The sequence below is a fragment of the Cetorhinus maximus genome, chromosome 8 (genome assembly GCF_964194155.1).
Source record: "Cetorhinus maximus chromosome 8, sCetMax3.hap1.1, whole genome shotgun sequence".
NCBI classification, from domain to species: domain Eukaryota; kingdom Metazoa; phylum Chordata; class Chondrichthyes; order Lamniformes; family Cetorhinidae; genus Cetorhinus; species Cetorhinus maximus.
In genome coordinates, this window is record NC_135886.1 from 19,553,250 (window position 1) to 19,580,570 (window position 27,321).

General features: G+C 41.2%; 1 protein-coding gene across 4 annotated transcripts in view; it reads right to left on the reverse strand.

Annotated features, from left to right (window-relative positions):
• The window catches only part of traf3ip3 (TRAF3 interacting protein 3), a 53,508-nt gene extending 34,915 nt beyond the window's left edge, over positions 1-18,593 (reverse strand). The window contains exons 1-4 of one of the 4 annotated variants that reach the window (XR_013577270.1): positions 16,011-18,583; positions 6,002-6,152; positions 2,317-2,389; positions 1,736-1,760 (exon numbers count right to left, since the gene is read on the reverse strand). Coding sequence is in view for 3 of the 4 variants with exons in the window: in XM_078546550.1 (XP_078402676.1) it covers positions 1,736-1,760; positions 2,317-2,389; positions 6,002-6,152; positions 16,011-16,418 (657 nt within the window). In the remaining variant the exon portion in view is untranslated. Of the gene's footprint in view, positions 1-1,735; positions 1,761-2,316; positions 2,390-6,001; positions 6,153-16,010 lie in introns of all 4 variants that reach the window. The other 3 variants (XM_078546550.1, XM_078546551.1, XM_078546553.1) reach the window with 3 other exon arrangements.
• Between the last annotated feature and the right edge of the window lie 8,728 nt (positions 18,594-27,321).

The window sequence follows — 27,321 nt, forward strand, 5'->3', positions numbered from 1 at the left end:
GCTATCAAGCGTCACTTGCTTAACAATAACCTGCTCACTGACGCCCAGTTTGGGTTCCACTAGGGCCACTGAGCTCCTGACCTCATTACAGCCTTGGTTCAAACATGGACAAAAGAACAGAACTCCCAATGTGAGGTGAGAGTGATCACCCTCAACACCAAGGCAGCATTTGACTGAGTGTGGCATCAAGGAGCCCTAGCAAAACTGGAGTCAATGGGAATCCGAGGTAAAACTCTCTGCTGGTTGGAGTCATACCTGGCACAAAGCAAGATGGTTGTGGTTGTTGGGGATCTGTCATCTCAGCTCCATGACATCACTGCAGGAGTTCCTCAGGGTAGTGCCCTCTGCCCAACCATCTTCAGCTGCTTCATCAATGACCTTCCTTCCATCATAAGGTCAGAAATAGGGATGTTCACTGATGGTTGCACAATGTTCAGCACCATTTGCGGCTCCTCAGATACTGAAGAAGTCCATGTCCAAATGCAGCAAGACCTGGACAATATCCAGGTTTGGGCTGACAAATGGCAAGTAACATCCGCACCACACAAGTGCCAAGCAATGACCGTCTCCAACAAGAGAGAATCTAACCATCGCCCCTTGACATTCAATGGCATTACTATTGAATCCCCCACTACCAACGTCTTGGGGATTACCATTGACCAGAAACTGGACTGGACTAGCCATATAAATACTGTGGCTGCAAGAGCAGGCCAGAGACTAGGAATCTTGCAATGTGTAACTCACCTCTTGACTCCCCAAAGCCTGTCCACCATCTACAAGGCACAAGTCAGGAGTGCAATGGAATACTCTCCATTTGCCTGGATGAGTGCAGCTCCAACAACACTCAAGAAGCTTGACACTGACAAGGACAAAGCAGCCCGTTTGATTGGCACGTCATCCACAAACATTCACTCCCTTCACCACCAACACACAGTAGTAGCAGTATGTACCATCTACAAGATGCACAGCAGGAATTCACCACAGCTCCTTAGACAGCACCTTCCAAACCCATGACCACTACCATCTAGAAGGACAAGGGCAGCAGATAGATGGGAACACCACCACCTAGAGGTTCCCCTCCATGACACTCACCATCCTGACTTGGAAATGTTTCACCGTTCCTTCACTGTTGCTGGGTCAAAATCCTGGAACTCCCTTCCTAACAGCACTGTGGGTGTACCTACATCACATAGATTGCAGTGGTTCAAGGAGGCAGCTCACCACCAGCTTCTCGAGGACAATTAGGGATGGGCAATAAATGCTGGTCCAGCCAGCGAAGACCACATCCCGCGAATGAATAAAACAAATCTGAAATATTAACTCTGTTTCATTGTTCACACATGTTTCCAGAACTGCTGTAGCCACCATTTTCTGGCAAGTTTGTTATACTGTTACCTTATCATGATTGAACATAGTCGATGTATAGTCTACTGCCATTTCAGATCTTTTCACAGCCTCTCCCTAAGCTAGTTCTACAGCAGTCACTAGGTACGCTTCCTATTTTCTCCCCCAGTGTAAAAATGAGGTCAAGTTTCCAGTCAGGAGCTTATTGCACTACATGTTACAAAACGATCATTCAAGTTATGAGACGTTCTTAATGCCAAATTGTCATTATTGCTAGAATGCTGCTAATTGCTTGTCATCAATGACCCCCCCAAGTAAGAAGTACTGCTTGTGAAAGGATCGACTGAAACAGTGCCCCCCCAGCGGAACCATCAGTGTACTTTTTCTTTACCTCATCCAGAACAGCAACACCGCATCTGTAAAGAAAAATATTGAAAATAAAACATTAGGGACATCCACTGGGTAAGGGATTACAACTAAAATGGTGTGATTTATCTCTGTAAATGCTATACTGCTCCTACAGGGTGTTTATATGATAAATGTGTGTTCTGTATGTCAATGGTAATTTTCATGATGCCTGAGCTACATATTGGCCGGGATTTTCTGGCCCCATCGCGGGCGGGACTCACCGCGGGGCGAGGCGGTGTCCCAGCCAGAAGTCCATTGACTTGCGGCAGGACCGGGCGATCCTGGCGGCGGGCGGGTGCAGAAAATCCCACCCTTCGTGTTTTAGGTTAGGAGAGTTTCATGGGGCAGCAGCCGGAGCAAAAATGGACACCTTTGCTCAGATCGCTCTTCCCTTCCTGTCCAGAAATTTGATTTCACCTACCTTGCTCACAATGCAGAAACGAGATAAAGATTTTAGAAAGAATTAGCAGAATGGCGGATACTAAACAAGGCATAAGATCATTGAGTACTGGTAAGAATCAAGTCTCAGAGTAACAGTGTAAGTGATGGTAGGCATATACATACTCTGTTTGTTGGCTTGCTTCCTTCCTCATGAGTTCACCGATTTCACCAGGAGTGTCTGAAGGCACCTGTGTGGCTGTTCAAAAAAAAAAGAGAAACTCCAGTTGTACAAATACAGTGACGGTTAAAATTCTCCGCAAAAATGCTCAGAAGCAACTGGCATGTTAAAATCGACTTGTTTCTGTAACAATGTGTGACATTTGCCTCTGTTACATTAGTCCATTAATGGATAGACATAATATATAAATAAGTAAGAATTATACATTGGCCCACATTCTCCTCTGTGGTGAAAGAACAGCACTCATCATTCACCTCACTATCAGCTGACCTCAAGAGTTTTGTGGGCTTGTTTTGCCTAAACCCTAATTTCCACATATCTGGCATCCATTTCAAAGAGGAGCCCTTCTACAGCGGACCTGTGGCATCTGTGAGCAGTGCAAGAAACGGCAATACTTTCCACTAATCAGACTGAAGAATCCTCTCAGATTTACGCAAAGTCCAAACCAGAAAGTTTAAAGCATGAAGTAGAAATTAGATTTAAATCATGTCCAGAAGGCCAAATAAAGATTGGAAAAGACATCTCGGAACAAGAGAGTGACAGAAGAAATTGGAAAGAAGAATCACTTTTACTTTTTAAAAAAATCTCCATTATTAATTTGCTTCTAAGGGAATGAGACGCCACACTTTTAAAATAAAATTTTCGGGTTGTTCAGCAATAATTATTACTTGCTACACTGTTAAAACTCATTCACTCCTGAATGCACCAGTCCTAATATTTTCGGCCATTTCTCATGTGGAACGAGTGGGCAAGTACTGCCAGTGCACACCTTTGCAAACGTTTCAATACAGGGTTGATTGATAAGTACTGCAGTAGTGTGCCCTGTGGAGCAGCAAGTTACCTCTGACAGCAACTTATGCAAGGACCAGCGGGGGGGATTTAATGCTCTCTGTCAGTGGGTTTGAAGGTGGGGCAGATTAATTCTGCCCATAGAGTATGAGAGAAAGCTAGCCAGAAATATAAAAATAGATAGTAAGAGTCTCTATAACTATTTAAAAAAAGAAAAGAGTTAACAAAGTGAGCATTGGTCTTAAAGAAAATTAGTCTTCAGAATTGATAATGGAAAACCAGGAGATGGCACATGAACTGAACAGGTATTTTGCACCAGTTTTAACTATAGAGGATACAAGTAACATCCCAGAAGCAACTATAAACCAGGAAATAGAAGTAAGAAAGGAAGTCAGGAAAATTACAGTCGCCAGAGAAGTGGTACTGAGTAAACTTTTGGAGCTGTGGGCTGACAAGAGCCCAAGTCCTGATGGACTTCATCCTAGGGTCTTAAAAGAACTGTCTTGTGAGGTAGTTGATATATTGGTTTTAATTATCCAAAACTCCTTAGATTCGGGGAAGGTCCCATTAAATTGCAAGAAGATAGCAAATGTAACCCCATTATTCAAAAAGGGAGACAGAAAGCAGGAAACTACAGGCCAGTTAGCTTAATACCTGCCATAGGGAAAATGTTAGAAGATATTGTCAAAGAAGTTATAGCAGGGCACTTGGATAAGTTCAAAGTCATCATGCAGAGTCAACATGGTTTTATGAAAGGGAAATCGTGTTTAACCAACTTATTGGAGTTCTTTGAGGAAGTAATGTGCTGTGGATAAAGGGGAACCCTTGGATATACTGTAATTTGATATAAGTGCCACATCAAAGGTTATTGCAGAAAATAATAGCTCATGGTATAGAGGGTAACATATTCGCATGGATAGAAGATTGGCTGCCAACAGGAAGCAGAAAGTAGGCATAAATGGGTCTTTTTCAGGTTAGTAAGATGTAATGAGTGGCTTGCCACAGGGATCGTGCTGGGACCTCAACTGTTTACAATTTATATAAATGTCTTGGATGAAGGGATTGAAGGGATGGTTGCCAAATTTGTTAATGACACAAAAATAGGTAGGAAAGTAAGTTGTGAAGAGGACATAAGGAGGCTACAAACAGATATAGATAGGTTAAGTGAGTGGGCAAAGTTCTCACAGATGGAGTATAATGTGGGAAAATGTGAAATTGTCCATTTTGGAAGGAAGAATAAAAGAGAAGCATATTATCTAAATGGTGAGAGAATGCTGAGCTCTGAGGTGCAGAAGGATCTGGGTGTCCTGGTGCATGAATCACAAAAGGCTAGAATGCAAGTAGAGCAAGTAATTAGGAAAGCTAATAGAATGTTATCGTTTATTGTGAGGGGAATTAAATACAAAAGTAGGGATGTTATGCTTCAGTTGTTGAGGGCACTAATGAGACCACATTTGGAGTACTGTGTACAGTATTGGTCACCTTATTTAAGGGAGGATGTAAATGCATTGGAAGCAGTTCAGAGAAGGTTTCCCAGACTAATACCTGGAACGGGTGGGTTGTCTTATGAGGAAAGGTTGGACAGGCTAGGCTTATATCTGCTGGGGTTTGGAAGAGTAAGAGGTGACTTGCTTGAACCAGATGAGATCCTGAGGGGTCGTGACAGTGTGGATGTGGAGAGGATGTTTCCTCTTGTGGAAGAATCTAGAACTAGGGATCTCTGTTTAAAAATAAGGGGTCGGAAGTGAAATTTTTTAACTCAGAGGGTCATTAGTCTTTGGAACTCTCTTCCTGAAAAGGTGGTGGAAGCAGAGTCTTTGAATATTTTTAAGGCAGAGGTGGATAGATTCTGGGTAAGCAAGAGGGTGATAGGTTATCAGCGGTAGGTGGGATGCAGATTTCAGGTTACTATCAGATCAGCCATGATCTTACTAAATGGTGGAACAGGCTTAAGGTGCTGAATGGCCTATTCCTGCTCCTTGTTCGTACGTTCATATGGTCATATATCCCTCACCAGGCCTGGCAGTTTAGTCCCAGCGAGACAACAGACTCACCTCAAATCCCAAATCCAGCACAACACTCCTTCCTCTCGGCCTTGCAGTAGTACCAGCAGTGGCCACCTCTCCTAGTGGCACTGTCAGTGCTAGAGAACTACCTGACTCTAATTGGCTGGCATCTCTCTGAGGCGGGACTTCCAGTTGCTGAGGGGCAGAAGTCCAGCCTCAAATGGCTTAAATATGGGGCAGCCGTGGGAATGGGCAGGCTTCCCCAACCTTTTAGTCAGGGAATACAGGGACTATGGCGCCACTTTAAATCCAGCCCGAGAAGTAACTGTTAGAGTTACCCTGTTATAATACAGGGTTTTACAGAAAAATCTGGGCCAATAAGCTTTAAAAATGATATACTTTCCCAGATCCAGGGGAAAAATAATTTAATTCAAATGCATCCCTCTATATTAACAGAGCCATGTGATATGTTGCAGGTCAGCAAAAACTATCAAACACAGATACGGGTACTTAGAAAATCCAATTGTTCAAAATCATAATAAAATGAAGCAGAGGACTCATAATAATCAAAAATTGCCATTTGGTGCCAAATTAATTCTAGAGCTTTAATCTCTGTCTTGTTTGTAATCTCTTCCAAAACTTCATGTGGCATAATGCAACCCTCCAGAATATGGCAATCAGTTAAGACAAGCATTTCAAGCATTCCAGCTTTAGCTCCAGGGGATCCTGAATTATCCTTAATAAATCCAACATAAAGGTCTAAATACATCCTAACAATGTAAATAAACTATCTTTAGCTTTAGACTTATTATTCTGCTCAGGCATAAAATCTCACCTTTATTCCTTTTAGAAACCTTCTTGATGGCTGTGTCATATTGGAGTGGCGCATCGATGTGGAAACTGAAATTTGAATCCTTTGCTCCCCAGTGAGAATGCTCATTAGCTAATGGGGTGCCATTGCCGCACAACATGAACCGTGGAGACATCTGTAAACAGGAAAAGAGAGCTCACTTAAAAATATCAGTCAACAACAAAACTTCTAAGGACCCAACCTACATACGATGGGGACAATTCCTTCTCATACATCAAAATAAAAATCTTTCTTCTCTGCAACTGGGAGCATTTACACTATATTTATATTAGCAGGGCACTTTCTCTGGAGGACTAGGCTTTACTGGACACATACTGATGTTTGAAAAGATTTTTAAATGCAGCTCAGTAGAAAATTAGGCTTGTTTTTTGTTTGAGGAAGTGACTTTCTGGCTCTAATCTCTATTGATAAGAATCTGCATACGGATAATAATTGAACCATGGGCAATCTAATTAATCTTCCAATTGGTAAAAATTTCTGGATCAACTTGTTTTTGCCAGATAGTAAGAAATAGTAAATGCCACCATGTCAAAAGTTATGAGGTACTCAGTCTTTTATTTATGGAGTAAACGATTTTCACCTGCATTATATGGATGGACATAATGTTCAAATTTTCAAGTTGAGAACCTTAAAAATGCTCCATGTGCAAATCTGGAAGCTAGTCCTATAGAAAAATATTATTACACTGTCATTTTCAGTAGAGTTATATGTCTTTACTAAAAAGATGATTCACCTTCAGATTAAGAAGCAAAAATGTCAAAAACCCCCAGGGCAGTGGAATTTTTGTGAAATGTCTCAATTTTTTGCTTTGTAGAACCAACTTTGCAGATACAAATCACCACATCAAAGTTCAAGTGAGTCAAATTGAAACAGCCTGTTCACTCTAATGGAGAGACCTCCAGACTGTTTAACAGCCCAGTTCCTACCACTACAGCAGCATTGAGAGCTGAGTGAGTACAGCAATCTATTAATGCTGGCTGCAGAGGCTGTTATAATAAATTATTGTTTCAAAGTGTACTGAAGTCATTAATTCATAGACTGAAGATGTCTGAGACCCACTTCCATTTTATTAACCATAGTCTGAACTTTGCCATCAATATTTTTGAGACAATTACCTGGAATTTCCTTGACCCCGTTCACACTGCATTTTACACCAATGCCTGTGCCAATCTTGCTGATGGGAACTTATGCCCTGCTTAGCTTATTTGCCTATTTTGGAACTTAAAATATGAAACAAGTGTGGTTGGGGCACCACCAAGTGCAATAGTGAGTGGGCTGCTTTCTTCTGCCATGGTGTCTCATTCTCAGAGCTCCTTGCCTTTATTCCTCTTCCTCTACCATTATTATGCAGAACAGAGGGATAGCCATTAAGAAGGCCTCTCCAACTGCTTAGTCCTTCTGAATATAGCTTCTTGTGTGTGTGTGTATTGGGTTAAGAGTCTGAAAATTTCATGTGTGCAGAGACTGACAGCAATTTTTCTTAACTACAGAGCAGATCTCAGTATAAGATTTAATTCTTGTTTGTGAAGAAAATTTCTAACAAACTCCAGAAATTTCAGTTATGCTGATGTCAGATTTGCTATGCCAACATTTTTGATCATTAATCTGCACTAGTGCAACACTGGTTTAAATGTAGAAAACTCATGCCAGCTGCTCTTTTGCAATTGGTTGGGGCGGGGAGGGGGTACATAAATGAGCAGCAGAGGGTTTCTGCAGACATATTACAGAAGTGACACAAACAATTGAGGAAATTTGTCAAAACCAATGCATCAGGGGACTAAGACCTCACACTGTATATTTTAATAAAATATACATAGATTTATGCATGGCTAATTTCGAAAAAAAAATTTAAAACTGAACAAAAACCCTTTTAAAACAGCTGAAGCTGTGTTTATCTGTGACCCTGAACAAAAGGAGCTATTTGGCAGTTTTGAAGGAGCTTACACCTCGTTATCTCAGAAGAGATCCTAATGGACCCCTGTGGGATGCAGAGACCATATTCAAAGAGAACTATACAAAGGCCATTTGGATTGCAGAACCCAAGCTGGCCAACCAAAATCTACTAGTCTGCTAGGCCAAAGAGTCCTGCAACCTTCCTTTCAATTCTTAATAGCTGGGACATTTAACCATCTCAGGAACCCAGACGAGGCATACATGTCCTTTGCCAAAGGTGGTGTAGAGAGATGGGAGTCATGTGACATGAACCTCTAGCTGGTGGAACCACTAATATTGCCTTGTGGAGCTGCAAAGCTCAGTCTGCCATTTTTACAATCTACAAGCAGCAGCACAGGTTTGAATGCCTGGCCCCCATCTACACTGTTTCTATTGGAACCTTTGTACCATCGCCTACAAGACTGATCCATCTCTGTGTGTCTACCTCATCATGGAAGTCAACTCTACTGGAAAAGTGAACTATACAGCATCAGCTTACAGCCTGCCAACTACTGTAAAGGACTACCTCATTGGACATTGATTCTGGACTCATGTGAAGTAATAATTCTTCTCTGTGGTATGAGTGCACAGGGGGGCTACATTGTGGCCCCTGATTCCACCCCCCCACCCCCAACCCCACCCACATTTTGAGTGTGTGTAAATAAACTAACTCTTTGAGTTAATTCTATAATGAATTTGCTGTGGAGTCATTAATAAAAATTGGATCGCACCAAAACTGAGGTTGGGAAATACACCACCGGTGTCAAAATCAAAACACCTTCCTGTTAATGGACAAGTGGTGAGAGGAGAAATCAGGACTGTCTAAATTAACACCCCCCATCCCTCCCTGCCACCCCCGTCCTGTCCATAAATGTTTTAGCAGAGAACTGGCAAAAAACAGTTAAATGCGAAAAATGGTAGTACACAGCAAATACACCATTTTTATGGTGAGAATACCAGGAAATTCCAGGAAGATATATAACGCAATCTCAGTTTATCACAAACATTTTTCTGTACTGCTAGCATTTCCTGACATCCAACATGATATTTTTGGTACAAATAAGTCATTAAACCCCACACCCAGTCATGTGATATAACAACAGCAAACATCTGTGGACAGCTATCAGGCTAGATTCGGGATACTACAGCATCTGCAGGGTTCTTGACATGATAGCTACCCACAAATATTGCACATTACAGATTTGCTGTGTAGTTTAAGAACTGGTTTGAGACTGAGGACGGAGTTTAGAATCTGGTCCTTGCATTTCCAGGGCTTTACTTCAGATTGGAGTACCATTAGTAAAATGAAACCTTGTTTGGTTCCTTTGCCAGCAATTAGGCATCTACATGAAATACATGTTGGCAATCTAACCTTTTTGTTTTACTAGGTGTGAATTGACAGAACATAACCCTACACAAATTCACAAACTTAGCAGGGGTCGTAAGATATAGAAAATGAAAGGTTTCTCAGTGGTGCAATGGAAATGCTCTTCTGAGGTTGACATTATGGCACATTGTTCAGGAAGAAGAGAGCCTATGCACAGAAGTAAAGAGTAGTTATCATTTCAAAAGTAGACTTTTGTCAGAAGTGCTGTTCTCATAAAGGATCTACATTCAAATCACTAATCTATTTTAAATACTCGAGTTAAATTAATTTTTAGTCTGCTGATTCCACATTGGTGTGCAATGAGATTCACAGAATTGTTGCCTTCCGATTTGTATTGCTGGTCTTGTTTCCCTCAGTACTTAAGCTATATTACAGCTGTGTATCATGCTGAATAAATGGTCAGCTCCTCAATTCTTCTAATGATTATTCCATTGTTCACCATTCATTTATGTACAAGCATGGGTGGAACCCAACAAATTAAGTTGCCTCCATTGTGATAGAAGTCATCTGCAGAGAATGTTAGCACAAAAATGTATTTCTAGTGATTTTGCAGCACAGAAACACATATATTCCAAATATGTTCAACAGGTCTCTGCTGATGTTTTTGCTCCATACCAGCCTCATCTCATGACACTGTATATGAGGCAACAAGACAAAATGTAATACTCAGATGTAATGACATTTTCAGCAATATTTTCAGGCTAACAAATATCTTACCTTGTTTCTCCCTGAGAGCTACCATTTATTTTTATGCACTTTGTTTATCATAAGTATACATTAAAATCTATTTTAATTTCTTATTATATTTGCTTGTTATATCCTTTTTATTTATTTTTGCTCCCAATTATCACTAATGTATCTCACTTTGCTTTTATATATTTTTCAATACTGATCCTTAAATTATTTAAGACAGTAATTGATCTCCCATGATATTGAGCATGCGACATCAAGACAAAGTGCAGCCTTCAGGTCAATTGATATGTGAGTGCTGGTGTAATTGGTCCAGGGCACACAGTTATAGTTCAGTCCCCATTTTCTTTACTTTTATATAATACTTTTAAGTCATTTATATATAAATAAACTTTATAATAAAATTTTGCTAATTTTATTAGCAAAAATTGCTGCAATTGGGAAGCAGGAATGTAGAGTTTGTTGAAGTAGAAGAGTTTACAAAGCAAATTGAGAAGTTGTGAGTTGTGATATAAAAACAGAAAATGCTGGAGATACTCAGCAGGCCAGGCAGCATTTGTGACAAAAGACCTGAAACATTGGGCCGGATTTTCACTACTGTGGTGGGGAGCTATAGTTGGGTTATTTTCCGACTCACTGGACCTGCCTCAGTAAAAGTGTCCCAATATGTACAATTTTCATTCCAGCGGTGGGGAGCTGAGGTGGGATAAAGTTGGGTCTGCTGGCCCTGGAAGCAGAGTATAGGTGGCCAGGTTAGAAAGCCCACCTCGGTTCTCTGGGACTTTGTCCCAGTTGTTTTACAAACTGTTAGGCCATCTAGCTCTCACCCCTCACATCACCTCACACCCCAGCCCCCACCTTTCATGCCCCCTCATAGGCCCCATACCAACTCAATTTCAACTCATGCACCCCCCCCCCCAACCCTATGCCCCTGATACCCCCCATGACAGCTCAATATCAATTCATGCGTCCCAGGCAGTCCCATCCACACACCCGGTATCCACCATGGGAAGAACTCAGGAGCTACAGGGAGATGGAAGAAAAATAAACTTCCAAAGATTTAATACAGCTCTTGCTTTTACACACTTGATAGTGAAAAAACTCCAATTCATGAAATCGATTCAAAGCTTTTAAATGTCCTCAAGTGGTTAACCACCTATAAAAACAAACAGACTTCTATTCAGGCCCCACATCAAAGACAGCTAATTCTTTAATATCTTTTTCAAACCGTCAATCAAACTGTGAACTCAGAACACCCTGCTGAGATAATTACAGCTTTTGAAACTCAGCCAAGCATTCATTGTGAGATAATAATAGCCTTGTGAGGAAATGTCAATAAAGAACACCTCTGAAACTGGATGAACCAATGCTAATGTTTTTATTTTCTAATCTACACCAAATGGCCTGTCAATCAAAGCAGTCCAACCAAGGTATTTTATTAACTCTCACTGACAGCTGCAGTCTGGTTTTGATGTTTAAAGAGCAAAGCATTTTTTAAAATCTTCAGATCATGACACTTAACCGGACCTTATCCGCACTTCAAGAGCATTATGTCTGCTCCATCAATTTGTGACTCCTGCATTGCAGTTTAAAGCCTTTGCAACAGTCAAAATGAGGTCTGTTTGAACTCAGCACCAAATTCAAATAGCCCAGTTGAGTTCAGGTTTTCCTCCTGTGTGGTTTATGCTCTGCACCTTCCCCACCACTGACAATTCAATCAGTCAGAAATGGGGATGGGAACTTCCGCAGCTTGGTTGCTCTCACTATTTTTAAAGGGCCACGGAGTTTTCCCACTCTGACAAAAATCAGATTTCCAGCAGCTGCAGTATTTTGCTTTTGTCTTTGTGCTATTGTGACACCACTGGTGGGAGGTTGCAATTACAACACGATATGCTTGCAGTGTCAATTTCTAATATTAAAATACGCTTAGGAATTTGTAACAGAAAAATAGACATTAAATGTGACAAAAATGTGGTTACAGGAATTAAGGTTTCATAGACAGGGACTAGATGTAGAATTTTTAAAATATTAAATATTCTATAATATTTATACTAAACCCCCTTTCTGCCCTGCTGTTCGCCACTGGCAAAAATACCCTCCATAAACACAAACAATTACTGCAATGGGAACCATAGAACCATAGATCCACAGAAATTTGTGGCACAGAAAGAGGCCATTTAGCCCAACAAGTCTGTGACAAACCTGAAAAAGATGAAAAAGAAACTAGCCACTCATTTTAATCCCACTTTCCAGCACCTGGTCCATAGCCTTGCAGGTTACAGCACTTCAGGTATGTTTTAAATGAGTTGAGCGTTTCAGCCTTAACCACTGATTTAGGCAGCGTATTTCAGATGTCCACCACACCCTGCATTAAAAAGTTTTTCATTATGTCCCTTCTAATCCTTCTACCAATCACCTTAAATCTATGCCCCTTGGTAATTGACCCTTCAGCTAGGGAAACATGTCTTTATTGTCTACCCTATCTAGGCCTCTCATAATTTTGTATACCTCAATTAGGTCACCCCTCAGCCTCCATTTTTCTAAGGAAAACAACCCTGGCCTGTCCAATCTTTTCTCAAAGCTACAATTTTCAAGCCCTGGCAGCATTCTTGTAAATCTTCTTTGTGCTCTCTCCAGAGCAATTATGTCCTCCCTGTAATGTGGTGACCTTAGATCACAGGCCCACTGTTGATTTGACCCTAAGTAAAGGTTAAGGTTAATGGATTGATGGTAATCCACACAGTGAGTATTCCCAGAGTGTGGCAGTTAAGCAATTATATATTATGCCATCTCTGTTGATCTTATATGGGTCATATATTTCATGCTATATATTTAAAGCTATATTATTGAGTAGACATATTGAATGAGGTCTTCAATCAGGATAATTACACCAATTAAAGTTCTCTCAACTCATTTGATAAAGCTTTTTAAGTTCTCAAATAATTATAACCTATTTTTCATTTGAAAATTGGAGTATTTCCCCAAGTAATTCAGCATCTTTTGTGCTGAGCTGGCCCTATCGGAGCCATGACCTTATAAAATTCCAAATATCTTTTGACATATTCAGTATATTGGGCTTAATCTTGAGATAAACCTGCTCATCATCTATTGGCAGAGGCCTAGCATATAATATTCCAAGGTTATCTCTGATAGTTAGCCTGCTATAATACCTTTAACTAAGGTAGCAGAATAAATATTCATGCTATCATCTTCCAAGATTTGTCTCTATATTGCATACAGCTCTTGCAAGTACGGTAGAGCAGAGTTTTTAGTCAGGGTAAGTGGTTTGGGTAAGGGAATTGTGTGATACAGTCTCGAATTTGCCGATGACACAAAGGTAGGTAGGAAAGTAAGTGGTTAATATGAGGTAAAGAGTCTGCAAAGGGATATAGATAGGTTAAGTGAGAGGGCAAAAATGGCAGGTGGGTATAATGTGGGAAAATATGAACTTGTCCACTTTGGCAGGAATAATAGAAAAGCAGAATACTGCTGAACTCAGCAGTAAAGAGGGATCTGGGTGTCCTGGTACACGAATCACAAAAGGTTAGTATGCAGGTACAGCAAGTGATTAGGAAGGCAAATGGAAAGAGGAAAGAAATATAAAAGTAGAGATGTTTTACTGCAGCTGTACAGGGCCTTGGTGAGACCACATCTGGAATACTCTGTACAGTTTTGGTCTCCTTATTTGAAAAAGTGATATAATTTGTTCAGAAATAGAGGTAGTTTAAGTAAGTTATCTTTGTATTTGTGGGTGTTAGGAAAGAGTTTTAGCTTTAATGTTTAAGTTTGATCTGTATTTCTGTATCTGTGTGTTAAAAATAGGTCAAGCTGAGTTTTAGTTTCACTTTAAAAAGGTACCCGTGTTTCTAATGAGGTTTTTACAACTGTACAACAGATTTAAAGGGACAAAAGCTGCAGAAAGCAGATTTAAAGTGATAACAACTTGAAAGAGGCAATAAGGTCCAAAGAGACGGCTGAAGGTCTGTACCTCTTTGTCATAGGCATGTGAAACAGTGGTGTACTGTTGACGGCTGAGTCAGTGAGACAGAGTGCGTGGAAGACAGCTTGAATACATGTGGTGACCCGGGGAGAGGAACATTGGAAGGAGAGTTCAAAACCCTGGAGGCGAACCCTTGCAGAAGGTCTCTGAAAGAAAGCATCGGTATAGGAGAAGATTCCAAGGTGAAGGCCTGGAGAATGGAGATTGGAAACCCTCGTGTGAAAGATGGAGTTCAGTGAGACTGGTTGGCTCACAGTGTGACAAGTATCTGGGGGAAGTTGGGGAGAAATTCATAGCATCTGGTTAAGGTGGCATCTGTCACTTGGTTCCAGACTGTGGTGTATCTGACCACAGGGTGCCTACTGGTGCATGGACTGTGTACTTACTTTTGACGTTAGGGTATAAGATAGCTTTTGTAACTTGTGTTATCTTTACAAACCTGTATATAGCTGTAAAGGTTAGTTGTACATGAAGAAGTATTGTGATATAGTTCATCTTTTCTTGTTTAGTAAATGTTTTATTTTTTTGTGATCCTGTTCAGTAGCTACTCTCCACGTAACTAAACAAACAAATTAAAAGTTAGGATCCATCAAGCTGGGTTCCAATCTGGGATCAGGCTTGTCCAAGGGTAACCTCAGCTGGGGATCATAAAAAATTGCATTAGAAGTAGTTCAGAGAAGGTTCATTCGGCTTATTCCTGGGATGATTACACTTACCATATGAAGAAAGGTTGAACAGGCTAGGACTATACCCATTGGAGTTTAGAAGAATGAGAGATGACCTTATTGAAACATATAAGATCATGAGGGGCTTGTTAGGGTGGATATTGGGAGGATGTTTCCTCTCATGGGGGAGGCTAGAACTAGGGGACACAATTTAAGAATAAGAGGTCTCCCTTTAAAGAGGAGATAAGGAGATTTTTTTTTTTCTCTCTCAGGTTTGTTAGTATGTGAAATTCTGTTCCCCAGAAAGCATGGTTATTGAATTTATGTAAGGCTGAGCTAGATAGATTTTTGATAGACAAGGGAGTCAAGGGTTATAAGGGCAGGCAGCAAAGTGGGGTTGAGACCACAACAAGTTCAGCCATGATCTTATCTAAGGACAGAGAAGGCTCGAAGGGCTGAGTGACCTACTCCTGCTCCTAAGCCCTATGTTCCTAGAACACTGGACTTTCATCTCCGGGTCAAGGGTTTGAATGAAGGAATGTTAGTTTGTTATCCTTGACAAGTGAGGTGAACTTTGACAGTTCAGTTCTAAATTGCAAGAACAAAAAAGAATTGAAAATCATTAGGAATAAAATGACCGTCTCGCACTGAAAGCCCTGAAAGATAGCTGGCATGGCAAACTGAAGTGCCACAATGTTGGAGTAGAGGGATTGTGGTCACGTTGCATTGCCAATTGATAGTGTAAGGTGTCCAATCCTTGCAGCATCTGACTAGGATAGTGGCAATGGGTGCAAAAGTGTTTAATTCCCCGCACGAGTGTTTCTCAACCTGAGCATCAATGTAATTTTTAAAAAAGTAATAATTATTGTTGTGATCCTGATTGACTAACAAAATGCTGTCATGTTTTAAAAAAAAACTTTTGTGGGCTCAACATTTTATGTATCAAAAATGATCATAATGTTGAAGATATTTGTCATTAGATTTAGATAGCAGCAGCACAGCCAAGACCATGAACTTAAAAGGCCAACAGCGAGGACGATTAGCACCAGATAAAGCATTGGTCGGTGAGGACAAGCAAAGGGATATCGAGGAAAATAATCTAACCTGATTTGGTCTAATTAGTCATTATTTACTAGTGTGCTGTCTTAAAATAATGCAGAGAAGTAGGTTTTGTTTTCAGAATTAATTTCTGACTGACCAATTGCACTAAATTTGCATAACAGTGTCCAAATTTAACTTCCAGCAGATGACAGTAATTGTTTTTTCTGTTGCCATAACTATTGAAGCAGATAGTCTTACCTGGCTGACTGCAGTTAAATTCTGTTGTGATGGCTTCAAACCCACTTCCGGGGTTGTAGCAGCGGGTGTAGCAGAAGTGGCAGTTGCTGCAGTCCTTTCCACTCTGTGACGTGTTACTTTGGAAGGCTTTTGTTTAATCTCTTCCTCGTCTATTGTTATATTCCTTCGCTTCAGAAACTGCACTTGTCTTGAGTTCTGCTCCACGTTCCGCTCCCTGGGCGAGCTGCGGCAGGTTGTGATGTTATTTCGACCAATGAGATTCAGATGGTTTTCATGTCTCCGCTCGAGTTTCTCATCATAGCTTTCAACAAAGAGTCTTCTCTTCTTGGTCAAGTCAGGTGCCCCTGGGCTCAGGCCTCGCTTTGGGCTGCTCCCCATCATTCTGAAGCACATTATATCAATGCTCATTTCTTGTGATACTTGCAGGATACGTGTAGGACCAAAAAGTTTAACCTGCTTGTACCCCAGTAATTGACAGTGGTGCCAAAAACACAATACAGTTTTAACAAAGTCTTCTGAAGTCCTTACAGTTTAATTTAGTTCTGATGTTTGCAAAGTACAACAATGATTGTAAAACTAGCGAGAATATGTCAGTTTACTTGGACTCCAAAATTAGCTCCAGAGGCTGGCTATATCCAAGACCAAGAGTAATAAATATTCTGTATAGGAACTGTTTTATAGCAGACAAATATATATGAAAAATAACAGTGCATTCAGGACTATGTGATCACTTTGGAATTGTTACTTTCTTTCTCCACTTGCATAGTTTACTGCAATCTTGATGAGCAAAGTACGATTCATTTATCCACTGTTTATGATTCCAAGCTAGCCTTTCTTTGTCTTTCTTGTCAGACTGACAGATTGTTGCTCTCTTGGAGATGTAGGTAAGCAAGTAGAAGGTTAACCAGGCCTCACTGTGCACATTCTACATTTGTTCATTATCTATATATAAAATAGATCTGAACTTACTAAGCCAGAGACTGAGAGAGACACATAGGCAGCGTGAACAGTCAGAGAAAACGTTAGTCCTTGGGCCCTGTTTACTGTCTAGAAGTCTGCAGGTGTTTCAGCTTCTCATCTTGATCCCAATAACCTCCAATTACAGCAAAATTCTTCAGCATTATCAATCTTCTCTTCATAAAGACAGCGAAGTTACTCTGAGAGTGACACTTATGGCTAGTTTGAGCCGTGGATCAAGTTCAGTGCTTGTAAGCCAGGTCGTTTTGCTTCCACTGTGCTCATGCTTCTTTGTAATTTTAAAACAGGAAATAAATTTTTTTTTGAATAAACCACCACGCTTCTAACCTTCTTCCTGTCCCTGTCCGTCACACTCAACTCAGGACGTGTGGTTTCTTTACCATTATGTCAGTTAGGTCGCTTTGTTAACTGTTCAACGAGCAGTTGTCTTGTTTGCTGGTACACCTGACAAACACCTCTGCATCATGCCGAGTATTTGTTGTATTGTGAGAGCCTGTGTTTGCCTGTGCACACTATGTAAAGTCCAACTTTGTTCCTGTGATGTGTTCTGCTCCTTCTTTCTAGTTCTCTCTTTAACTCTGCCTGCTTGCTGACAGGCTGTATCTCAACTGCACATTGACTAAGATAACCCAATCACACAGGATATGGTGCATTTTAGGCTCGTAGCTCTGGCAGATGTTTATCAGTTTTTGGGAGGGGGGGAAAGAATTTGTGAGAGAGAATATTTTAAACACACCCAGAAATAAAAAAAAACACTGTGGTCCTTTTTCCTTCCAGACCCCCAAACGTTTGCTGATTATAGGTTGCATTATACAACATCAAAATGCAAATTGTTCCTGCCAAACACTGATATATTTTATTTTTGTTTGCAGCCTCAAGGGGCTGATCTGGTTTCACATCATAAAATGCACGACTTCTTGTGAAATTAGTTTAAAAAAAACTATTTAAAAAAGGGTGCCAATTATGTGTGATGTCATCATCTATTAAAGGGAACTGAATTATAACTGCAAGCCAGAAGATCTGTTAGCTTTTCTGGTAGGGTGTTGCAGCTCATTGTTTGTCTATCATCCTGATTTTCCATAAAAATGCAATTATTTATAAATGCAATAACATAGAAAATAAACTGTCAGGCATGTTTCCTTCTGTTCTCTTAACTTGAGTGAGAATATCAAAGCACTTATATTTGTTTAATACTCACACGGATCCGATACTCACTCGCCCCCAACATTCTACAGAGGATTGCATTTTTTTTTTAATCAAAGGATTGAAATAGCTCACAAAACACTGCTTCACATATATTTTGTTCTCTAATTTCCAAGGAGGATGCCTAGGTCTACTTTTGAGCACCTTTGTTTAGACTATTGAATCCCATAGCATAAAACCACCAGCGTGAATACATTCCAGTCTTCACAAAGAAAATGGGATTGCTTCTTCTATCGGCCGGGATTTCGCGGCCCTATCGCGGGTGGGACCCGCCGTGGGCGAGGCGGCGCCCCAGCCATAAATCCATTGACTTGCGGCGGGACCAGAAGATCACAGCGAGTGTGGAAAATCCCGCCGATCGTGTGAGTTTTAATGATATAAAGGCACCAATCGCTCATAAGGGATTGTGCGAACACACTGTTGGGTTCCTTTATTAACAGCAGACACATGGGAACAAACATACATGGATAGAAAGCTTAAGGACATCAGAGCTGCAGGACTGTGTGTACTGTGCCCTGCTCCAGGCCGAAATGAAACTGAGGCTGGATCACATGACACACTTCCCTTAAAGAGATGGCACGCTGCTATCCCCTAAAGGCATATTACAACATCCCCCTTTTCTTTTACAGATACTTTCGCCCCGTCCAATGAAGTATAACTATTTACAGTACATGTTCATGTTTAGTTACCATTACATAAGTGCATAGGACTGGTGAATCTGTGTGTGAAATCATCCCAGGTTTGCACTAAGTGCAGTAGCGGGCGGGTATGGTTTACCCGCCAGCCGCAATGGCAGCTTTTCATGCCATATTGTCCCAAACCTGCCGCATCAATTATGCATTCCTGGGATACGCTCCGTTTTGATGGCAGGTGGGCTCCTTTTCGCCTGTCACCTCGCCGCTTCATCACGCCAGGCACCATATTTAAAGTACAGCCGCGCTCAGTGCTCCCAGCCCAGGACCGCAGCAAAGAAGACTGCAGCCCTCAAGCACCTTTTGGGTGCCGTGGAGGCCCACTGTGTTGTCCTATGCCCCTGCTCTGGCCACAGGAGGGGCAACAACATTACCACTCCGACTTGGTAGACAATGGCAATGATGATCAGTGCCAATGTTGCACAGAAGAGGTTGGCCATCCAATGCAGATAGAGGATGAATGATCTCATCCATGCCACCAGAGTAAGGCAACTATCTCATCACTCTAAACTCAAACACTCAAGACCCTCACATATTCACTGGCATCTCACTCACTGCCAGCTCAAGGGACATCACACACACCCTCACATGCCCATCTGGCCTCATCTCCTCTGGAGATGGCCTCCTCAGCCCTCACCATCTTGCAGCCACTTGCACAGACTACATGTGCCCCAACACACACCCTGGGTTACCCTCCTTCCCCAGTACAGCTCTCATCCTGCGGCCTCTTCCCTTCCCTGAGGCCACTTCTCCCCCTTCCACAAGCAAGACCTTGCCCTGCAGCCATTGAAAAGCCACCAACATATGGCTAACCTGGTAGGTAGAGACCTACTCATGAGCCCCGCTTAAAGTGATGTGGTGCTGTCTGTGAAGCCTGGCGCTGATGACTGCGAATGCTGACCGAATAAGGTACACAAACAAACCTTGAAGTCCCAAACAAAGTGCAGCCCACCAAGTGCATGCCCTATATATGTTGTTGTGAAACACATCAGCGTGTTTTCCTGCCAATGTGGGCAGACGATCCAATGGGGGGCCGTGGGGGGGCTGGAATGAGTCTGATGGACTGCCTTTATAATGATATGCTGATGTATTACAATGAGGTTCCCGACGTCTGATGGTGGGGACCGTAACCCACTAATGGCGGGCAGAGCGGATGATTGAAAACTGGTTTCACAACATCGTGAAACCGATTTTTGGCCTTCTCGCTATTTTGTCCTCTCATGCCACTGGTCACAGGAAATCCCAGCCTATAAAAGTGTTTCTAAAGTATTGAGGTAATCTGCTGGTACGCCCAGATCTTGTAATGGTAACCTTGTCTGGAGGTGTTTTTATTTGCTCACAGTGATCTGTGGGAAATGTCATTCTTGGATGTTGTTCCTGGTTGCATTTTGGATCTTGTCCAAAAGTTTTGGATTTTGGTGCTTGTTTGGATCTTGGTGGTTGAGGAGCTGGAATGAATCTGATTTGTCCTCAGTGACACCTCACTATTCCACCTTTGTGTGTAATGGTTTCATAGGGCCTTGGTTCTGAACAACTCCTCATCATCTTGGCTGGTTGCCATGTGCCTTCTATGGGATCCTGGGTGTGAACTTGTCCCAATTGTAAACTTGGCAATTCTGTACTCGCATTTTTATTGTGCACATTGACCATCTTCTCCTGCAATTTTTAAAGTTGCTGTCTAGTTTCTGAGAGAATAGAATGGATAAGAATAGGTAAATTGGTGCACACCGGCCTGCTGAACATGAGCCCTGCTAGTGATGGAATTGCACTTAAAGGTGTCACTCTCAGTTGTAACATTGCGCAATGTGTAGTATTTGCTTGGTCTGTCTACATTTGAGAATTAGGGATTTCACCATTAGATTGAGACTAATGCCGAGAAGAAGTAGTGTGATTGATATTCTACTTCTCATACATATCTTGAAATGGCTTACCAATAAATTGTGGAAAGTTATCAGTAATGATAGATACTCTAGGCAAACCAAAAGCAGGAGATTGGCACTAAGTTAAAATGCTCAGAGAGCCAGTGCAAACACAATGGGCCGAATCCTCCTTCTACACCATAACAATCCTGTGATACCAAATAAACTGAAATTAGCACTTAGAGTGTACTTGTATTGTGCAATTGTCAAATAATGGGATGCTTAGTGAAGTAGTTGATGATGATGATGAAGTCAGTGCCATTGGCATGAAAGAAGTCGGATACAATTTTGGACCAAGGATGGGTGGGAACTTCATGTGGAATCTATGGGTGGGATTTTCAGGCTCCACCCACTGCTGGGATGGTCCGGTCCTGCCGAAAGTCAATGAACTTTTGGCTGGGCTGCTGAATCTCCCACGGTGGGTATATTGCCCTGGTGTTAGTTAAATGTGAAATCAGATGGATGTGAAATCTTAAATCAGATGGTCAACACAAATAATAAATAGAATGCTCTTACTGCAAACTAGTCGGCAGATCCAGTTTACTGTTCAGGGGGATGGAGCATTGTAGTACTTGTGATTTTCCAAATGAAGGCCCATTTATTCAATTGATACTGAAGCACTTCAGGGAATAAAACTTTGCTCAGCCCATTTTCTTTTGTGGATACACTTATGGGTTAAAACAAATGGTGGACCCCAAACTAGGCTTGCCAAGTTTTTTAAGTAAATATTTTGTTTCAAGTGGTGGTGGGGAGGGTGGGGAGTGAGTTGAAAATATCTAAGTCCTCGATATTCTTCCATGTCTTGGTGTCACTATCTCATGCAACCCCAGTGGCCCTGAGGGCAAGCAAGCAAAGAATTTTTTCTGAGGTCTCTGTCTATAATACTCTCGGCTTTCAAGGAATTACCAACTAGGGTTCAAGGTTGTCCTGGATCAAACAACCCAGGCTAATAATCTGAGAGGAATTAAAATCAAATTAAGCTCTTTTCATTTTCTGCAAGTTTTCAGATAGGATTAGGGTATTGCTGGGGTCTCGCAGGAAGGGTTCCCAGCAGTCAGATAAATGCTTTGGAGCTGGGGTCAGAATATGCCTCACATTCAGGGGTGGGGGAGTGAATCCTGGGCAGTCAAGCCTAATACTGCCTTGTGGGAAACCAAAGGTGCTCATCTTGGCTTACAAGGAAATGTTATTTTTAAATAACTTCCTCTCCTAGCTCCAGATTCCTGCCAGGTTGGCCTGCTGGAGAAGCCATGACAATTTCTCTGGCCTAAGGTTAAAATTGCAGTTGGTGTGCAATGATATCTTCTGAGCCTGATCAACACATTTAAAGCAGGATCACAAAAGAGCAGCTGGCCTCCTTACTCTCCTTACCACCTCACCCTTATCTATGCTGAAGTTAATTTGCTAATTACATGTCCATTCTGCAAGTTTATTACAGTCTTCCTATATTTTGTCGCAGTCCTCCTCTATATTAACCACATCCCCCATTTTGGTGTCATCCACAAATTTTGAGTCCAAATTGTTTATATAAATTGTGAACAATAGCAGTCCCAGCACCAATCCTTGGCGAACACCACTTCCCTCCTTTTGCCAATCCAAGTAATTACCTTTAACTCCCATATTGTTTTGTAGCCAGCTTGCTATCCATTCTGTTACTTGTCCCCTGACTCCACATATTCCACCTTAGTTGTGGACCAACCATGTGGTACCTTTTAAAAGGCCTTTTGGAAATCCAGGTATATTGTGTACACTGCATTTCCCTTATCTGCTCTTTCCATTACCTCCTCAAAAGAATTCAATTTGGTTGATGCTGGCAATCTTTGTATTGTCATTTCTATTTACGCTGAGGCCTGTTATTCTCTTCATAACATCGTGGCGGAGGCCACCATCCCAGTAGAGGATAGGAATCAATATATTAAAAGGTTTCAGTCCACCATTATCTTCAAAAAATGAAGAGAAATAAAATTCACGAATTCTGTTTTTTAAAGAAGCTAAAATAAAGATACTTGTCAGGGATGCACTGCTTAAAATATTTACCCAAAGGGCCCAGCCAATCGAATGATGCATAGGCAAGCAAAGATAATGAGCAATAAATGGATAGGTCAAAACCTAAAATATTTCAGTAGGTAGAGTAAAATTGAGTGTGAATTACTCCAGATTAAGATGATAGAACATATATTCTTACAACATCAAAAGATGTTTAGTTGCCATGGCTCAGATTGCAGGGACCATTTTAATTGTTTATTGACATTGGTGTAGTTACTAATTATGTTGAACATAAAAGGGTAAATCTCAGCAGGTCTGGCAGCATCGGCGGAGAAGCTGAGTTTTTCCAGGTAATTTTTGTTTTGGATTTCCAGCATCCGCAGTTTTTTGTTTTTATAAAAGGGTAAATGTTTGTCTTCAGTGCACCAGAGTATTTTGTGAATTTGCATATATGACCCTCCATACATTTTCATTCATTAAAATGTTTGGTAGCAAAATTAATGCCCACGGGATTAAAGGAACAGTGGCAGCAAGGATACAGAGTTGGATACAGGACAGAAAGCAGGGAGCAGTGAACTATTGTTTTTCAGGCTGGAGGGGAGTCTACAGTGGAATTCCCCAAGCGTTAGGATTAGGACTATTGCTCTTTTGGATATATTATAAGGACCTTGACTTGGCCGTGGAGGGCATATTTTCAAAGCTTGCAGTTGACACAAAACTCAGAAATGTGTAGTAAACAACAAAGAGGATGGCAGCAGATTTCCAGGAGAGCATTTGGACAAGCTGGTGGAATGAGCAGACACATGGCAGATGAAATTTAACGCAGAGAGGTGTGCAGGGATGCATTTTGGTAGGAAAAATGAGGAGAGGCAAAATGATACAATTTTAAAGAGGTTGCAGAAGCAGCGACCTGGATGTGTATGTACCTTTGAAAGTGACAGGACAGGTTGAGATGATCATTAAAAAAGCAAATGGAATCCTTGACAAAAACAGAATTACCTGGAAAAACTCAGCAGGTCTGGCAGCATCGGTGGTGAAGAAAATGGAATCCTTGGTTTTACTAATAGAGGAATAGAGTATGAAAACAAGGAAATTATGCTAAACAAATTGTGTTAAAAGGGTGCAGAAGAGATTTACCAGAATGATACCGGGGATGAGGGACTTCGGTTATGTGGAGAGACTGGAGAGGCTGAGTTTGTTCCCCTCAGAGAAGAGAAGCTGAAAGAGGTGACTTGATAGAGATGTTCAAAATTATGCATAAAGAGGGACTGTTTCCATTGGCAGAAAGGAGTGTAACAGATTTAAGGCGATCGGAAAAAGTACCAGAGGCGACATGAGGAAACATTTTTTACACAATGAGTTGTTGTTATCTGGAATTCACTGCCTGAAAGGCTGGTGGGAACAGTTTCAATAATAACTTTCGACAGAAAATTGGATAAATTCTCGAAGGGGGAAAACTTACAGGGCTATGGGAAAAGAGGAGTGGGATTAATGACAAAACTCTAAAGAACCAGGACAAAATGGCTTCCTTCTTTGCAGTATATTCTACGATTCTTTGATTGTAAAATGACAGAACAGAAAAATCATGGGGTTGCACACCCAGAGTCTTCACATGCACTCTCACCTACAAAGTTCTGCACCAGAAAAAACATTTCGCCTGCAGCTCCTTGTAGTATGCAAATGAAAGGGAAAGAACAGAGCTCGTCTCACTAAAGGTAACAAAGGTGCATTGAGCATGTTCTGGTTTAACAAGTTTGTCAAACTTCTGTATGTATTTATGGAACTAGTGAGCGATTATATTAGTGTACATTACAACCTCTAATATCAGCACGTGGGAATTGCTAGCACTGTACATTGTCTAACACTGTGTAATCTCAATACTTTTCCATCACATTGACCCCAAACCCCTTACTCAGCCTTCCTTGCATTCTCATAAGCACATAACCCTTCACTACAGCCCCTTTCCACTCTTACACCAGACCTCAAGCCCCACCTACTTTAGACCCTTGACCTAATTGCTCCCCACTGATTTGCATGTTTCTTTCTTTGAGCTTTACAGCATTTCTTAGTGATTTATTTTGTGCAGCTCGGCCCTGCAGCTCTGCCTTTCTCCAGTTTTTCCCAGTGACAGCCTCACTCCAGAGCTTACTGACACCTCTTCCTGCCCAAGTGGGTTAGCTCCACTTTCAGCCCTGTTTTACTGGACCTCCCAAAAAAAGAATGTGCCTGATTCTTTAAATTTAAACTTTTAATTGCTCCTAAGTAAGTTTTTTTTTACATTATACGTATTACAGGTATTTAGAGCACAAAAACAAGTCATTCAGCCCTTTGTGCTGCTTTATGTTCTACATGAGTCTCTCCTACTTCATCTTAAGTTATCAACACTTCCCTAATTTTAAATTAGAAATAACATTTTCTGAGAATTACTTCAAATTTTAAATGACCCCACACCGGTTAATTTTTTAAACTTTTATTGGCCTTGATATTAATGTGACATCGGTTTCCATATGGGTGTGGGCAGGGTGGTTAAATTAACTGGGGAAAACTGGAAGTCAACTGAGTGGGTCAGGATCTGCAATCTCAAACTCAGTTGTGCCACAGAATTTTGAATTTTGGGTTTTGCATCTCCAAATAGCGTAATGGGCTTGATGCACACCAGACTGCCACAGTCAGTTGCATTTAAAGGCAAAATGCACAAATGGAAATTAAAGGCGTTTGGGACATTGAGCTCAGGTTTTAGGATGCAATATAAGAAGTAGACTAACAGTCTATAGGTCAGGAAAAGTGTAAACCTCAACCTATGGTTTAAGTCCCCGACCCTTTTCACTCTATTTGGGAGGTATACAGCATCACTTCAATCCTAATGCCTACTTAATTTTCAGCAGCACTCAGTCAACAGTTTCTATACATTTCATCACTTCCCCATTAATCCATCCACCATTGTCACTCACCCCAACCCTCATGCAATGTGGTACATATTGTCTCATAGTCACCCTCGTTGAATTATCCTTGAAGCTTGGTTAGACCTCATCTAGTTTACTATCTGATGTTTTGGTTTTTGCACTGGTGTTTCGATTTTTACAAAGTTGGTTGTTTTTAAATGGACAAATCTTTATAAATGATATGTAGTTATTTTCTTCATCAGTGCAAGAATTCACAAATAGGCAATAAAAGAAAATGGCCACAATCTAAGAAAAAAGTAGAGTGGAGAAAAGCGATGAAAGAGAGAAAGTATGGGCAGCAGTTTGACTGTGATCATTCAGGTTCATGTTTCTCGATATAACTTGCTTTTCTCTTTTCAGATACTGACTTGTCTGCACGTATTGAGTTTTTTGTTTCAAATTTCCTGTATTTACAGTTTTTATCTCCACAATATAATCTTATTTTACACAGTAATGAGCAGCAGTTTTCCTAAATCTGGAAATTGTACTGTGCTGCAGACTTAGTAATAAAAATAAAAGAAGCTTATTTACTGGCATAAAACTTCGAATTGCTGTTTATTAGTGTCAGGACATGGCAGGTAAGAGTCCTTGGCTCTTTCTGTCACATTCGGGCTAAGAAATGTGCAAAAAAAGTAAAGCCTGCCGCATGCTCATTTACTGCTGTTTTTGCAAGTGATGTCACGACAATGCTGACTGCATTTTCCGATCTTACCATCTCCCCACATCCTGCTTCCCTCCATCAAGACCAAATCTCGAAGTGGCCATTTCTCACAGTATTTAAAGGGATCCTTAGCTGCTCACAGGTTAAACTAGCTGGAGCTCCTGGTTTTTTCTTGCAGTGAGCCTTTTGACCTTAAAGGTATTGAAAGTACTTATTGTTGCTACTGTAGGTTCTCAACTATTAAGAGGCTTCTTGCTTCACAGTTGTATCTTGATGGGAGAGACAGAGTTAAATGTGTGTCTATATTCTCTTGAACCCAGTGCAACATGCAAGATTCTGAGGGCACTTGAGAGCGTACACACTGAGAGCCATTCCCCTGACTGGGGAATCTAGAATGTGGGGGCACAGTCTCAGGATAAGGCATTGATATTCACGACTGAGGTGAGGAAAAATGTCTTCACTCAAAGGGTTGTGAATCTATGGAATTCTCTACCCTGGATGGTTGTGGATGCTTCATCATTTCGTATATGTAATGCTGAAATAAACAGATCCTTTTGTCTCTCAGGAAATCAAGGGGTACGGGGAGCACGAGTGAAAGTAGAGTTGAGGCAGAAGATCAGCCATGATCTTATTCAATGTTGGAGCAAGCTCGAGGGGGTCACATGGACTGCTCCTTCTCCAATTTCTTCCGGGAATCCCACTGAGAAAGAGCAGTAGGAAGAAGGGAAAATCAAAGCTGTGGTCGAAGGGACATCAAGTAGAACAAGGTCCTCTCAGAGGAATCCTTACCCTCCCAACACAGTTTATGAGAACAGGACAACATACCGACAGTTCTATGCGGTGCAATGCATAAGAAGGCTTTGATTCTCTATGGAATGATCTCATTGTGTCCTATACTGCAGCAAGACTAGCATCTGTTGTTACTTAGCA